General features: G+C 45.9%; 1 protein-coding gene across 2 annotated transcripts; it reads right to left on the bottom strand.

Moving 5' to 3' along the window:
• Positions 1-71: 71 nt before the first annotated feature.
• Positions 72-15,493, bottom strand: LOC130388091 (segment polarity protein dishevelled homolog DVL-3-like). 2 transcript variants are annotated; one of them, XM_056597423.1, is made up of 15 exons: positions 14,866-15,493; positions 12,795-12,864; positions 10,916-11,031; positions 9,937-10,049; positions 9,258-9,390; positions 8,287-8,380; positions 7,760-7,829; positions 7,439-7,578; positions 6,562-6,638; positions 6,265-6,332; positions 5,696-5,845; positions 4,335-4,466; positions 3,749-3,916; positions 2,837-3,058; positions 72-1,837 (listed from the first exon to the last, which is right to left on the bottom strand). In XM_056597423.1, exons 1-15 carry the CDS (start codon positions 15,024-15,026, stop codon positions 1,464-1,466), a joined length of 2,088 nt encoding a protein of 695 aa, XP_056453398.1. In that variant the 5' UTR covers positions 15,027-15,493; the 3' UTR covers positions 72-1,463. The 2 variants fall into 2 exon arrangements, with proteins under 2 accessions (XP_056453398.1, XP_056453397.1); XM_056597422.1 differs by having other exon boundaries at positions 9,937-10,070; positions 14,866-15,426.
• Between the last annotated feature and the right edge of the window lie 23 nt (positions 15,494-15,516).

Raw genomic sequence — 15,516 nt, forward strand, 5'->3', positions numbered from 1 at the left:
GCCAATGTTCAAGCCGCGCCCAGACCTTTATAGATATAGAGGAGTTGGAAATTCGTTTGTTTGCTCCCAGAGTTTATGTTTTGGATTTTTATCATCAATTCTGCACCTCGTTTATCTTTGCTTGGTTGCAAGGGTTACACAATGTATACCCTACAATGAAAGTTAAACGTATCTACAATAACATTACACATTTCAATGTTAGGGGTTCATTCATGATACAATGTATGGGCGGATTGACCTACTTATTTACTACCAGCCGTCTGTAGTAGCCTAAACATACACACATCTGCGGGACAGATTGCAAAAACCTCCACATTCCTCTTCCTGGACTGCATTGAATGTGTTTTAAGGTGAAAAAATGACCAATCATCCAGCAAGTTGTAAATGTCTCCAGACAAAAGCAAGGAAACACGACTGTTGAAGACCACAAAAAGACACAAAAGGCAGGTTTAAGTCATAAAACTATATTTATAAATAAAAAGACATTTGCTCCTTGATAAAAGTAGTGAGAAAGACATGGTAAGAATTTGTTTCCACTATACATTATCACAAGACAGAGACTGAAAATGCTCTGGATTAAAGATGAAAATGTAGTTATGTCGTTTAAAAAAATGACTCTCGAAGCTGGACGCTTATGTTTAGTGTTGAAAAATTAAACTATTTGCAGCAGACTACGTATATAATAAAAACAAATGCATTCACACAGAAAGAAGGACCTCAATGCTCTTTCTCTACATACTCCTTTTTTTAAAACTTCTTTCCCTCTTTAGTCAGGCAAACATATTAAAACATTTTTAATAAAGTTGACAGTGTTCATTTCAGCTTTCTCTCACTTCTTTTTTTTTCATCTTTCCAAGTGATCCGTTGTTAGAGGTCAAAGAAAAAGGGGGGACTGAAGAAAGGGAAGAAAGGAGGGAGAGAAATAGTGAGTGAGGGGGGGGCAAGTTGTGGGGAGGAGAGGACAGAGACATGCGCTCCGATAAGGAGAGCAAGAGAAACGGCCAGGGAAGAACAAACGATAAACCATTTCAGTTAGAAAAGCGCCTAGTCATGTCCTCCGCCTGTCCGTTCCTCCACTGCACTCTTCCTCCTATCAGAGAGGAAGCCAAGAGAAGTCCGCCGGTTTCATCTTCCTGGGGGGGGGGGAAATCGGGGAGGGAGGGGTCTTCTTCACTGAAGAAAAATATGGCCACTGCTACGGGGAGGAAGTCGGGCGGGTAAAAGAAAGTAAAGAAATTATTCTCTCAGCAATGAAGCCAGACATGGACTCATATCTCAAAAGGGAGAACAGCATCTGAAGACGTTGTGCTGCTGTGCTGCGCTCAGCTGTGCTGCTCTCACCACCCCCCCCCCCTCCTCCCTACCCTCATCTGCCCAGTCACCCACAGGAAGCACAAACTGTCCAACGCATGGGGTTGTGGATATAGGGGGGACGGGGGGGGACGGGGTGGCTGTGACCGTCATCACATGACATCGACAAAGTACTCTCCGGGGTTGCCGACCGCCATGCGCAGGGACTGGCGGGAGGCGGTGAGCTCCGGCGGTACGTTGACCAGCTCCCGGCCCGGCGGCGCCCCCGGGGCGGCCGTGGGCGTGTGCGGGGGCTGGGGGGGCAGGCCCGGGGGGCCGTAGACTAGCCCGGGGGGGGCGTAGGCGATGGCGTGGGAGTGGTGGGAGTGGCCACTACGGTGGCTGAGGGAGCTGCGGACGCTGCGCTCGCTAGGGGCCGCCATGGAGCGCTCGCTTGGGGCCCGGAGGCTGCGGACCTCCGACTCGCTGCCGCCGCTGCCCCCGGACTTGCGGCCCTCGTTCTTGCTGCAGTTGGACCCGCTGCTCCCTGCGGGCGGAGAGAGGGAAGAGGAGAGAGTGAGACTCAGATGGATTTGAATACAAAGTGAACCGCGAGAGGGTTGACATGTGCACGATTATGATAATGACAATAATAAAGTAATAAAGTTGAGACTACAAATGGTGAGCTACAGTCACAAGGACAACTATGAATGACGCTTCCTCATTCGAGCTGGCGTGGATATGTGTATTATATTAAAAGGGACCACGCAGAGTTTATAAACGGAAATGGCACCATTTGATGCACCTTACTAGATTATAGTAAAGATAATTCACACGTGAAGCCCCTTGGAAAGTCAAAACAAAGAAAGTACAATAACAAACAGGACAGGGAGACATAATAAAGAGATACACAGAAAATAACACACAAGACACTCATTACCGAGCTACGCACAATAGCAGATAACAAATGTATGCATGTCAGCAAAGAGCAAGTCATAAAGACCATAAGATCAAATTCAAGGTCAGTGAGCACAGTGCTGTGCAGCTTTTAACAGGCTATTTAACCTGGTGACGACAGTGCCGATAGAGCTGCAGCTCCACATATGCTGTTCCACTGCATAGCGGCTTTTACAGAAAAAGCTGATTGCCCAAATGCAGTGTGTCAAAATGGTGTGGTACGGTCACGTGTACAGGATAATCTTGAGGATCTAATAGAATGTACTGAGCCAGAATACACAAATTGGAAAAACGTGTGAAACTCTCGAAGCTCAGTACAAAATATTTCTCCATTACACTTCAGTATGAAAATGCAAAGGCCTTTTTGTCTGCAGTTTTTACAGTTTGTTTGAATAAGAACTCAAGAGCTGGTATGGGTGTACAGCCTGCCCCCAACATGCAATGCAATAAGATGATTTATAGCCCAGAGCAGTTGGAATGACCTTTCTAAGCAACCACAGATCAGTGTACCAGTAGAATAACAAACTGATACATGAAACGGACACACAATCTCACACACACACATACACACACACACACACACACTCACCACTGTGCTGGCTCCCGGCGCTGCCTTGGCCAGGGCCCCCGGCATAGGGCTGGGGCAGGTCGTGGGGGGACTGGGGATTGTAGGGGTGCGTGATGGGGAACTGGTAGGGCATGGTCATGGGCCAGGGGGCCGCTCCAGGGTGGGGCAGAGGATGGAGGATGTCCTGGTCGGACGCCCCGCCGCTGGAGCCGTCGTGGTCATGGAGGGACAGGTGGGCCATGTCTGACGGGGACAGAGCCGGGGTTATGTACATCACCCTCTAATCACCATCCAAATCAAGCTAGTTTAAAGCACCACAGGTAGGACAAATAGCACAGAAACAACATGAGCTTAAATCCTTCTCCATCGTATGGATTCAATTATAGTACTTTATAATAAATTAGAAAGGGAAAAAATATATTTTAATTTATGGTAGATATATTTCTCATGGAAATGTTGCCAGTACATTTTTAGACAACCATTTTTGCCCAAGAGGTGCATATTAATTGCTCTTCCTTTATTCCATCATTTCATTTAACTATCAATAATACCACTTTATTGCACAAGAAAAAAAACTGCTTACAGTATTGATTTCGTTTTATATGAACCCACAAATTACACCATGCACCGTTTAGAGGCCCTACCATCTGGTAGAAGACGGGGGTCCCTGAAACTCAAAGCTCGGGACTGCTTAACAGTACCTTCATCTACACACTATTTTCATCCACTTGCACTGTAATGTAAAACTATTAATTTAATCATTTAAAAAAGGTTTGGAAATTGTCCAGGTTGTTCATTGCTGGCAGAAACCCCCCACAAAAATGATCCTATAACAAAGTTACATTTAAAATCAGCCACAGACGACGGCTCCCATGACAACCTAACTGGATAAAAATAAATAATGGGTAAACCCTTTTACAAGTTTCAACTTACTGCCGCAGACGTCCCCAAAGATGTAGTAGCACTGCTCAGAGAAGGTGATCTTGTTGACCGTGTGTCGGATGTAGCCGGCCTTCAGCAGGTTGCTGGCATACTTGCGGGCCTCCCGGCGGTCCGAGAAGCCTTCCACGTGGTGGAAGAGCCAGTCCACCACGTCGGAACCTAAGGGGGTCAGTGCTGGGTTAGAACCTCACGTTTGGCCATTTGGATGGACGGTGTTTTCCTTAACGGACCCGTCTCTCCGTCATTGGATTTGATGCTGTGAGGTCCTCAAACTCTTCAGTGGATAATACAATTTAAAAAAGAGACTTATCTATCACTGTTTCTCATGGAGGCCGCTGCAATCAATGTACTATTGTACTAAACTCAGTGTTGTGCAAATCCAAATGATTTAGTTTACAGAATATAAGTAGTTGGCCTAAAAATTTGAATGTTTCTAAAAAAAGAAAGAAAAAAAATGCCAAAGTGTATGCAACCAAAATCACCACACACAAAGATATGGCTTGAAATACACATAGTTATCAAGCATCAAGGAAAATGCATAGAAACAATTCGACCATGGTCAACTTGTTGCACCTACCAATAAAGGCATTGGCGATGGTAATCTTTAGCCACATCCTGTCGCGCACCTCCAGCCCGGATTCTGGAGTCGCCATCGCCTTAGCAACAGTAGCCATTTCGGTGTGGATGGACAGGTGGAAGTCATCGAAACCTGTGGTGATTCAGTGAGGGTTGACACAGTGAGCTAGTTAGAGGGGTTGCCATGATCTCCACGGCTGCAGTCAAGGACGTCCTGTTCTAGCTCGCCTACAGCAAGTCGTTTGACCTCCCTTTGGTCGTGACCTCAGCTGCATAAATCTGGCCAGGGCCTTTCACCTGAGTGTTTACACTTACAAGTTTAATGTCACAAAAAGATATGGTACTTCAATGGTACTAGGAAACCAATTAAATGGGAATAAGGAAAGTCTTCTGTCAAAGAAAGGTCTCATACCTCCCCAGACAGAAGATATAAAGGTAGATATTTGACTTCAAACATAATGGGGAGCTCTGTGTGAGTTATGGCGACAGGGGAGTTATGCTGAGAGGGAGGCTGTGGGAATGAACAGGGATCGGGCTGAAAATGGAAAAGTCTTGGAATGCAGCAGAAGGGCGGGGCCCGTGCTTAACAGGGATAGGATTTATTTTAGATTACAGGAACACACTGATAGTGAAGTTTCCTCAGGGGAGACATTAAACATGCCAGGGTTTGGGGACCAGAGTATGGATTTGTGTATATGCACACACTAAACAACACCACTACAGTCTCTAGGAAATACTAATCTAATAGCATCTCTAAAGCACTTACAAGCTCTTATCTCCGTCCTATGAGTGTGTCACTGTTAAAAGCAGTTAAAAAAAAAAGGCATAAAGAAAAAATAGTCATCATAAGAGATTGTCCATCGCAAACCTCTAGAAGGTAGGCTATAGACCCAGTGTGTGTGTGTGTGTGTGTGTGTGTGTGTGTGTGTGTGTGTGTGTGTGTGTGTGTGTGTGTGTGTGTGTGTGTGTGTGTGTGTGTGTGTGTGTGTGTGTGTGTGTGTGTGTGTGTGTGTGTGTGTCCAACCTAGGCTACAAATTGATGGTCATTTTTGTGTTTGAAAGTCTTGGGCTGGCGAGTGTACAGACTGGCCACTAGGGGTCTCCGAATCCTCAGCTTTCAAAGATAAAAACATAACAGATCATTGTTCTGTTTTCTATTTAGCCTGAAACTGAACGATCTGCAGATATGATGATATTTGCATACGCCACGACGTTGTGTTGAACTGTCGTAACATCTTTATCCAGACTTGTTTATACATGATCATACAACTTTTACACGTGACAACATTTAAGTCCTTGCTTAAATGTTAATTAGATAATGAAAACCCGTAGGACCCCGGTTTGAAGGTTAACGTGTCTCACGTTCGGTCTCTGGGATGGAGCTACTGATGGAGGAGCTGGTGGAGGTGACGGTGCTCATGGAGGGGCTCATGCCATAGGGAGGGTACACCCCCGTCATGGCTGCAGTGTGGGACACCCAGGCTGCCGGGTCAATGGGCCGGATGGGCTCGCCTGGAAGGAGGGGGAGGAGTCAGGCCAGCATTCAAATGCATGACTAATGACCGAGCCGGTCCTTAGTGTGAATGTTACTCAACAATGGTAACAATCACAGAGACACTACTTCATTCAGCACATTAAACATTTAAATTAAATTCATTATTACTGCATTTGAAATTCCGGCTAGTTGGAATTAATTCAGCTCAAATCAAAAGAGGTAATAATGTCCACAAATCTAATCTAAATCTATGAAATAAAATTGAAAGAATAAAAATCTATCAATTAACTTTTTTTTTAAGTCTTCTAACATTCACAAAAAAGCTAAAGAAGGGAAGAACAAAAGCCCAAGCTAATGGCTAACCAAGAAACAAAAGGTCAGGGGTAGAGCAGCGAAGGAGGGACTGAAGGAGCGGGGAAAGGAATGCGAGTCTTACTTCTGGGCAGAGCGAAGCAGCTGCGAGGGTTGGGGTCCCAGCACTTGGCCACCGTCAGGGTAATGGGCCTGACAATAAACACAGCCGCCCGGGTGACACACTACTGTTAACACCAGGCTGACAACACACACCAGGCTACACGCCTGGCCGCTTAACAGCACTCCGCTAAGCCCGGCGGATTCCCACCCGGCCGGGCGGGCGGAGGACCCACTGTGTCTATATTTGTGAAAGCCGCTGAGAGTGGGAATGCCCTTTACATATGAATCCACACAGACACTTGGGATGTTGGTCACTCACCCTGGCTTGTGCACAATGTCTCTTAGCACCCTCACCGCGTCGTCGTTGCTCATGTTCTCAAAGTTGATTTCGTTCACCTAGAGGTATGGGAAAGGACACGGGTTACTAGTCAGCCATTGTAACCTCTTTGTGAACTAGTCATATGTGGCTTAAGTGAAGAAAAGAATAAAGTATCATGTGCCAGTGTTCTTGGAATCATTTATGTTTAAATGATTATGTTCATCATATACCGGTAAACATAATCTTTTATTTATTATGCTAGGCTTTAAGAGGAGCAATGCCTTCAACTAAAATATTCTGCCAGTCACAAAACAGAACTGGACCGTAAACAGACTGGGAAACTGCTTAACCCAGTTTCTTTGCATGAGATTTGAAACCGCTACCACATAGATCAGATATTGCTGTTGGAGCCCAATGAAAACACAGCAGATTATTTACCCCTCTACTCAACCTGTGACTTCACGTTCTGTTATGAAACGGACAGGAGAGTGAAAACAGGAAGCTGAAGGGTGGGATCAGGCTAAAATAAACAGCAGACACCACCCAAAATAATAAAAGTGCCGCGTGTTAAAAAAAAAGAAAAAAAAAAAAGGATTTTTTTTTTTTTTCTTCAAACCATTTTAAGTATGAAATCCCCTTCTGGATCCCATTATATCAGACAATGGCAACAATTAGCTGCCAGCCGTCTGGTCAGAAGAATGCGTGGTGTTCCCCCCCCTTTCTTATAATTCACCTCCCCTCACCTGCAGGTGCTTGCATTAAAGACCATCCTCTCATTCTCTTGGTTCGAGTCCCAGACACGCAACACCACCACAAAAGGGTTTTCCCCCCCCACCACTGCTCTCACACCGCCTATCGCCCCATCTCTGACACACACCTGCAGCAGCATGTCCCCCGGCTCTATGCGCCCATCTGCGGCCACGGCCCCTCCCTTCATGATGGATCCGATGTAGATCCCCCCGTCTCCACGCTCGTTGCTCTGGCCCACGATGCTGATTCCCAGGAAGTTGTACTTCTCTGTACACGGGGACAGGAGGAGGAAAGGGAAGAAGTAGAGGCAACAGAGCATGAATGGAAGGGCTCATAGACGTGACAGAGAATCGACTTTAAAGAGGTGTGTTAAATGAACAAATGAGTTAACGTTGTTTGAATCCCGGATGTGGCCTGAGCCAGCGTGGGAAGTAGGACCGTTACTTACCCATGTTGAGTGTGACGGTGATGATGTTCAGGGACATGGTGGAGTCTGTGATGCTGCTGAACGAGGACGACTGCCGGACCCAAAAGGTGACAGTTCAGAGGATTAACAAACAGATAGTTTAGAGTTCTGAGCAGGGCTGTTCAACCCAGAGCCGTAACGTACACAAGTCATTACTTGCTTTTCCATTGATTATTCTAAATTGATATCAGTTGGTATTATATTATGTTTGCCAAATCCTACATGGTCACAATCTGAGCATGCCTTGAATTGGGATCTCCCTGTCTATTCTGAATGCTTCTTTTTTTTCCAACCAAGCTATAAAGAGTTACTGGCTTTTGCAGTTCTTTGGGGCAGGGCCAGAGCCTACGGTTAAGAGGTGCAGTCAAACCCAACCATTATATTATGAGCATATTAACCCCTCCTGTGACTTCCATTGTGAGGCAGGAGCTACATATCTAACCCTTGAGCCCGAGACGTGCTGCTGTCCCATGCCCTCCCCCGGGTGTCCCTCGTGGGCGTGGTCTCACCCGGTCCATGTTGGAGGTCTTGGGTTTTTTGCGCCGCCGTCGCTGGTGCCGTCTCATCAAGCGAGATGAACTCTGCTCAGTGGAGCTGCTGAACCTGCAACCCCAGAGAGAGACGACGGCCATTTAGACGATGTGGCAGGACAGTGTCGTGGCCAGGCTGTCCCTACTGCCAGCCAAAAAGGTATCCAGTTGGATCCCCTTGTCCACAGAGTACCTGGAGGCTAACCCCTCGTATCTTCTCCTAACGGTATGAATCTGAATTCACTGTAATTCACTTTGGATAAAAGCTTCTTCTAAATGGTAAATTGGAAAAAAGGTGCAAGTGAGGGCTAGCAACCCTAACCCTTCAACAATTGGTATTATGATTATGTTCTGTTGAAGCAAAAGCCTGTTAATACGCCTTCCATGGTACATGGGAGCAAAGAAGTCTGGTCATGGGTTGTGCTCCAAAGCCATCTTATAACTCGATTCTGCTTGCACACAGATGTGCAAATGAATCCAAGCGAGATCGCTGAAGGATCAGTTGGCTAAACAATGCAGTAAAGTCTTACTTCTCAAGCTCCTAAGGCTTTGACACAAATAGTCACGCAGAAATGTGTGATGTTTATCCAACTTGGGTTTTACCATAACAACTCCAATTTTCCCAACTTTGTTCAGTGGTAACAGACACGACAGAGCTGGAGCAGAAGACTCAAAGACTATTGTAGTCTTTGAAATCTTATGAAAGAGGCGAGGCCGAGTTCAAAGGCGTGCTAACACCATATGATTCCAATTCTGCTCGTATAAGACTAAAAGCATGCCGATATGAAAACAAGGCAAGAGATCTAATAGAGACGATTGCTCTGCTTCAACTCAGCTCAGAGGGAAGATGAATAATGAAGCGAATATGGTGAAACGTTGAAAGAGTGAGCGTCACGAGGACTGCAGTTTTGAGGGCCGGAGCTCCGGCCTCCTGGGATGTGGAGTCTGACCTGCTGGTGGCGTCGTCGTCCTCCGAGTCGAAGCAGGAAGTGGACTCCAGCTCACTGCTCATGAAGGACGAGCAGCTGTCGTACTCGGGTCCCCCGCGGCCCACCCCCCGCAACGAGAAGCCGTTCTTTCCACCTAGGGATGGGACACACACACACACACACAGACACGCACACAGACATGCACACACACAGACACGCACACACACACACGGAAAGTTGTAGTTAGCAAAAAAAAGAGAAGAAGGAAAGAAGCTTTGGTTACATAAGAAACAAGGGCTGTTTGTCTGGGCCGCCTGAAAATCGAGCAGCAATATCTAATCAGTCAAATGAGAAGCCCCACAACTTCCAGTTCGACTTTGAACACTAAATACGGCTTCCACAATCCGTACATTTATACGTTCTGACCTCTATGACCTTGGTGCCATAGGAGGACACAATTTGACACGGACAAACCTAGGAAGTAAGATTTAGCTTAGCTAAATGAGAAATGAGGGTGTCTACTAAACGACCATTACATTATGGTTTTTTGGGCTCAGTTCAACTGTTACAGTGGGAAGTTAATTAACAGAAAATTTCAACTCAGTTTGACATATTTATACGAGTGTTCATGCCAGCCTTGAGATAAAGATATGAATAAATAAGTAAGGTGAATAAATCAGGCCTTGCAGGCCTTGCTGACCGTGGTCGTTGTTGTGCTTCTTGCGGGGCTTCTCCCTCTCCCTCCTCTGGGACACCACGGAGCCCGTCTCCGTGGCGTTGTCCAGCGTGTCCCGGCCACTCGCCGCCTTCCCACTGCAGGACAACGGAACAGGACTTCAATAAGAGAGGAGCAAACACACCAACACACGGTAGAGAAACACATGGTCAGCATCAAAGAGGACACGAGGTAATGTCCACAAACACAGCTCCTCTTTTGTCTTATTGCTTTTTAAAACGTCCTGTTATACATACTACCCTTTTCGGAAAATTATAATCAACTTTTTTTATCTGCACTTGGGGTTGGATTACGATGCCAGCCTGAAGCCATTCAAATGGGTTCAGGTTATATTTGTCAGGTACATCGTATCGCCTTTGTGTTAGAGTGCACTTTTAGTATTGATTCTACAGAACTTATTCCAAAACATTGTTCCTACATTTGTTTCAAACAGACTCAGTGTCTTGTGCCTGCAGCTATACAAGGTAAAGTCAGCATTCCTTGGACTTCAAATATACTTCAATGCTATTATGATGGGAAATAATAATATTTCACACAGCTTGACGGCTTACAGGATGGCATTAGAGCAATTTGAGTAGGTTGATGTTTGGTTCTGGGAAGTCCCTTTATAAGTCTATTAAGATAAGTAATTGGTCATATACGGCTAAAACTATGCCTGAGCAGCACAAAAACATTGAAGACCCTTTGATATAATTAGTCAAACAGAAAACACTGCATTGGGGGCATACCTGGGAGTGATAATAAATGACTCACGACATTGCAGAGGATAAAGAAGACTAAGGAGTGAAGGAGAAGGAAACCACAAAGGATAGAAAAGACAGATTCTTGCTTTGAGTATCGTTCTCAGTCAGCTCCTTGGCACCACAGCTCGTAAGTGTAACCCTGCTCCCTGTCTCTTCCCGTCTACTGCACACACACATTGCTACACAGGGAAGGCACTGACTGGTAGGAGGGCGGTCTGGACTCCCCGATCCCGCTGGTTCTCTCCAGAGGGGGTGGCTGCTCCGTGCTGTCGGCCACAGAGCCCCCGTCGGACTGGGCACCGTCCCCAGAGACCAGCTGTGGACCAATGGAGACAGGATAGGTCAGAGAACCATGGGACCCACAGATAAGAGGCAGAACCAGACCCAGAAAATTCGGACGGCGGTCAATTTAAACCATTTGATAACATTAGGCCACAAGCAGTGGTAGGGCGAGGCCAAATTCTGAGGAAGTATCCTTGAATTAGATTTCGATTCCATAAACGACAAGAGACAGATTGATGATGCTGTAAAGCCCAATGAAAAAGAAACTGCCTCAGTTAAGCCACTCGTAATTTTGTTCATGTTTTTGAAGTCACCGAGACAGAAACCAGCCGTGGACTAACAATCTGACAAAAATATATTGAACATTACAGAATATACATTTCTAACTACATAAACTCTTAATAAGTCTCATGACATGTGTTCTGCGCAGAGGAACCTGACCTATTCATAGTATAGGCTTTATAATTAAGCTGGGTCTTGGAAGTTTCCTCTCAACATCCAGCCTACGTCATTTCATTTACATCCAGCGTATGTTTACATGTTTCAGTGTGTGCTTTCAGTATCGTGGGCAGTGCCAGTACCAGTAGCAACAAACCAAATTAGTAATACACAGGCAGAACCGCCAGACACAGAGCCAGTGGCAGTTGGAAGGGGCGATTAAGCCCTCCATCTTGAGCGATGAGATGTATAGTGACGACAGTGACCCAGACTCTGAGTCCCCCCTAGAGACCAATCAGTCAGCTCATCGCCTGGACAGATGAGCACAAGGAGGCCATCAAAAAGCAACGCAGTGGGCCTGTAATTACATCTCAATGCTAACCACCTCCATCCTATCACCAGCAGCTTAACGGACACATTCTCTCCCATGTAAATAGACCCACAGACACACGCTAGTACAACAACGACAACAAGAGAGAGCGCAAGAATAAGGAACAAAAAGACGGTCTGGAGCGTTTCTTGGCCTTGTTTCAGACACGTAGGGCTAATATAAAAGGACCACAAAAAAGACGGAAAGAACCCCTCCATAAATCTAAACACACTGCATTCAATCAGTCTGACACTTCAGCGCCCTTACAGCGAGACACAAAAAACCGTCCTTCTCCAGCCCTGATTTCTCTCTGGCCCGGCTGATTCAATCTTCTCGTAAGGCCGCTTTCAGACAGCCTCTTTATGGAGGAGTATTTCCCCCCTGCCCCCTCATCCTGTGATTTTAGTTGGTCTTCTAATCCAATCTCCATGAGGTGGAGGGAGGAAGGGGAGAAGGCACACCAGGGCCAGATGTCTTGTACATGTTATGGACAGCCATGAATTAGTGCCCTGTTGTCTGTTTCTTTGGAGTCACTGCTTCTACGTGTGGTTTATGCAGGCTTGCGGGGTGTATGTTTAATTACGGACGGAAGACGGAAACAGTGTGTATGCAATTTTGTATGCCGTTGCCAGTCGTTTAAAAAAAAAAACACAACCAAAAATGAGCAAAAAGTGTGTGCGTGTCTTATTCCTAAGGTCATTAGGGGATAATGATATTACCACATTATCACACAGATACATGCGGCCTCTCCCTAGAGACTGGATGGCTGTGGCCTGGCCAACAGATGGCCGCACACACACACACACACACACACACACACACACACACACACACACACACACACACACACACACACACACACACACACACACACACACACACACACACACACACACACACACACACAAACAAAACAAATACTCAACACTGTCCAAATTTAGCCACCACAAACACAAACCCCCTCTACATGGTACATTACTTGAACGTACCCATGACACGACACGTCCATTAAAACAGGGCAGCTTGGCGTTGTCATCTGAGATCTCCTCCTTCACCACCCTGCAAGGAAGGCACAGCACTGAATCAGAATCTTTACGCATACAGAAAGTAAAAACACTTTTGAGATAGTGGGGATACAAAGAAGTATGGATTTGATGGCGAACGATAGGGACACTGTAAATGTTGAAGACACCGTGCTCTTTTATATGCAAAGAACAACAACTTTTAAACCATTAAGCCGTCAAAACGGTAATAAAACACTGCTTTTGGCAAGCAGTGAGACCCATGCACTTAATAGTTTAAGAAAATAAAACGGTTTCCTTCTGAGGTCATAAAACAAAGCATGCCTCAAAATGTAACCAAATCTTTCCAGAACAGTTGAACCAATATAAACATGGTTGGTTATAAATTTGTTTTTTTTAAACAACATTGATCTTCTAATATAAAACATGGCCTTATATATACAGATGATAGTTAGGGAGGAAATGAAATGACAACCCACAAAACTATTAATGTTCATTCAAATTTAAGGAAAAATAACTTAAGGTAGTTTTTTTTAAACACATGGGTACTTCAACTTTACTAAGGAATGTGTGAAATACAGGTTGGAGTCTTGGTGAGAAATACTCAGGATTTAAGTGTTCTAGTCCATGTAAGAATCCAAGGGTGAGATATCTTTATGTCAATCACAACATCTCATGGGTTAGCCAACAGCCCACTGACCTATAAAATACATCTAAAACAGCAAATTAAACTCAATTACATCAGGTAATTAGCATTCCACACCGTTTTCTATCTAGGCAAACAACCTTTACACTAGTCCTCTAGTGGAGCTGCAAAAACATCAGAACTTGTAGCAAGGTTTTGCCTCAAGATAGAAAATAATCAGGTGAGATCTATCTGGTTTCCACAATGGGGGTGTTAACATGCCATAGACTTGGCAGTATCAAGTCTTCCTGTAAGTAAGCCGAGGTGGTCACTACGTGCTCAACACAGTCCTGCTTGTAATGGGGCACTGATCTCCATTCCCGTTTAACAAGTTATCTTTCCTCTTGAATTTCAAAGTACTCTAGTGGGTTCAAACTATGTATTTATAGAATCAACTACTTTATTTACACAAGTGATAATCTTTTGTCTGTTTGATTAAAGCAATCTTTTCCGTTTAACAGCCTATAAGCTGTGCCCCACCCATGTAGGCTATTACTGGGTCCACATATTAGGATGAGAACTTTGAAGAAGTAATCACAATTGAAAAGTGTACCAACAACTTTATGTATAACAATGTAACATAGGTGGGCACGGTTGGTGGTTTGTCTAAAGTTCTGGGGGGACTTGTCACGTTTCACGCAAATGAACATGATCATTAAACTGCCAGAGTGATAAACAGGGCATTCCTGTGTCCAACACTAAATTCCTCAAGACTAAAAGACAACAGCAGGGGCCTGCTGGACGAGCTGACTGACTGGTTGTTTCCATTCTGACATTGGCTGGTTAGCCAAGCTTTACGATGTAAGCCATCCATACGGACTGTAGTAGTGTTCATATATATTGGTAGTTTACAACAACTGTTTTCTGGTATGCTTACACTCCATACAAAACACGTCCTATTGACCACTTTAAGGGAGCGATACGTTAGGGTAAGGGCACACGATGTCAGTGGAATCCGAGAAACACAACGAACTGCAAAACAATGCAGTGTAAACAAACGTCCCTACTAGGTCCGGGACCCCAGCCCCGGGGGACACCAGCCCGGGGACCGCTGGACCACAGCCTGAGGGTCACCAGCCCGGGGACCTCGGGACCCCAGCCTTGGGGACACCAGCCCGTGGACCCCGGGACCACAGCCCGGAGGACCCGAGCCCGGGGACCCCGGGACCCGCTATGCGCTAGCAGCTAACAAAGGAACGGCGACTCAAGCCGCAAGCTAGTGGAGGTTAGCTTCCATAGGAGTGAATTATAACAGGACCGCCAGGTCGGGTGCGTTTGAGCCGAGGAACCGACAGCACATTGGTGAGGCCTATGTCAATCCAGTATCTAGCCGTACACAAATAACAACTTTACCCGAAATCATCGTCCATGGATTTAAAGAAGAACTTGTAGTTGGGTTTCTTGAGGACATTTTTGAAGTCTGCGAGAGTCACTCTGTCCGCCGGCACAGACAATTTCACCAAATACGGTGTTTCCTGGTCGTCGAGGTGGTAGATAATCTTGGTCTCCCCCATCTCAAACAGCTGGGGCGAGACAGTCCGAGTGCATGAACCCGTCTGGCAGGCTCCCTCTCGGGCCCCGGCTCCCTGTGGCGTTGCGGCCGGGCCGGGAGACTCAGTGGCTCACACTCGCCGGACTACGAAGCCCAGTCCTGAACCCTTTCACGCCAGCTTGCTGCGCCTGCTTTTCCAATTCAAATGCACCTTGCTCGTCCAAAATACGGTCCAAACTGGGGTCGACGCTTAATAATTTACAGTCTGATATTCGGAAGCACCAAAAACGCCATGGACTCTGACCAAAATTGTTAAAAGAAGCTAAAACATAAACAATCTCGGACAGCTCGCTAGCTGCCAAGCTCGTTACTTTGTTGCCCACGAAGCACTGCTGCTGTCAAGGACTCTTCCGACCCTGTCACAGTGGTGCTCCCTCTACAGGAGAGGAGGAGTGCGGCAGACAATAAACCCCTTCTACACCGATCCCTAGCTTTGGAGGTGCACTTCAACC

The sequence above is a fragment of the Gadus chalcogrammus genome, chromosome 8 (assembly GCF_026213295.1).
Source record: "Gadus chalcogrammus isolate NIFS_2021 chromosome 8, NIFS_Gcha_1.0, whole genome shotgun sequence".
Classification (NCBI taxonomy): domain Eukaryota; kingdom Metazoa; phylum Chordata; class Actinopteri; order Gadiformes; family Gadidae; genus Gadus; species Gadus chalcogrammus.

Coding starts and splice junctions, on each gene's coding strand:
- LOC130388091 (XM_056597422.1), bottom strand. CDS start 15,026: ATGGGGGAGACCAAGATTATCTACCACCTCGACGACCAGGAAACACCG. Junction 6,639..7,438: donor CGGGGGACATGCTGCTGCAG/GTGTGTGTCAGA, acceptor CCATACCTCTAG/GTGAACGAAATCAACTTTGA. Junction 1,838..2,836: donor CGCCGGGAGCCAGCACAGTG/GTGAGTGTGTGT, acceptor CTCCGCCCGCAG/GGAGCAGCGGGTCCAACTGC.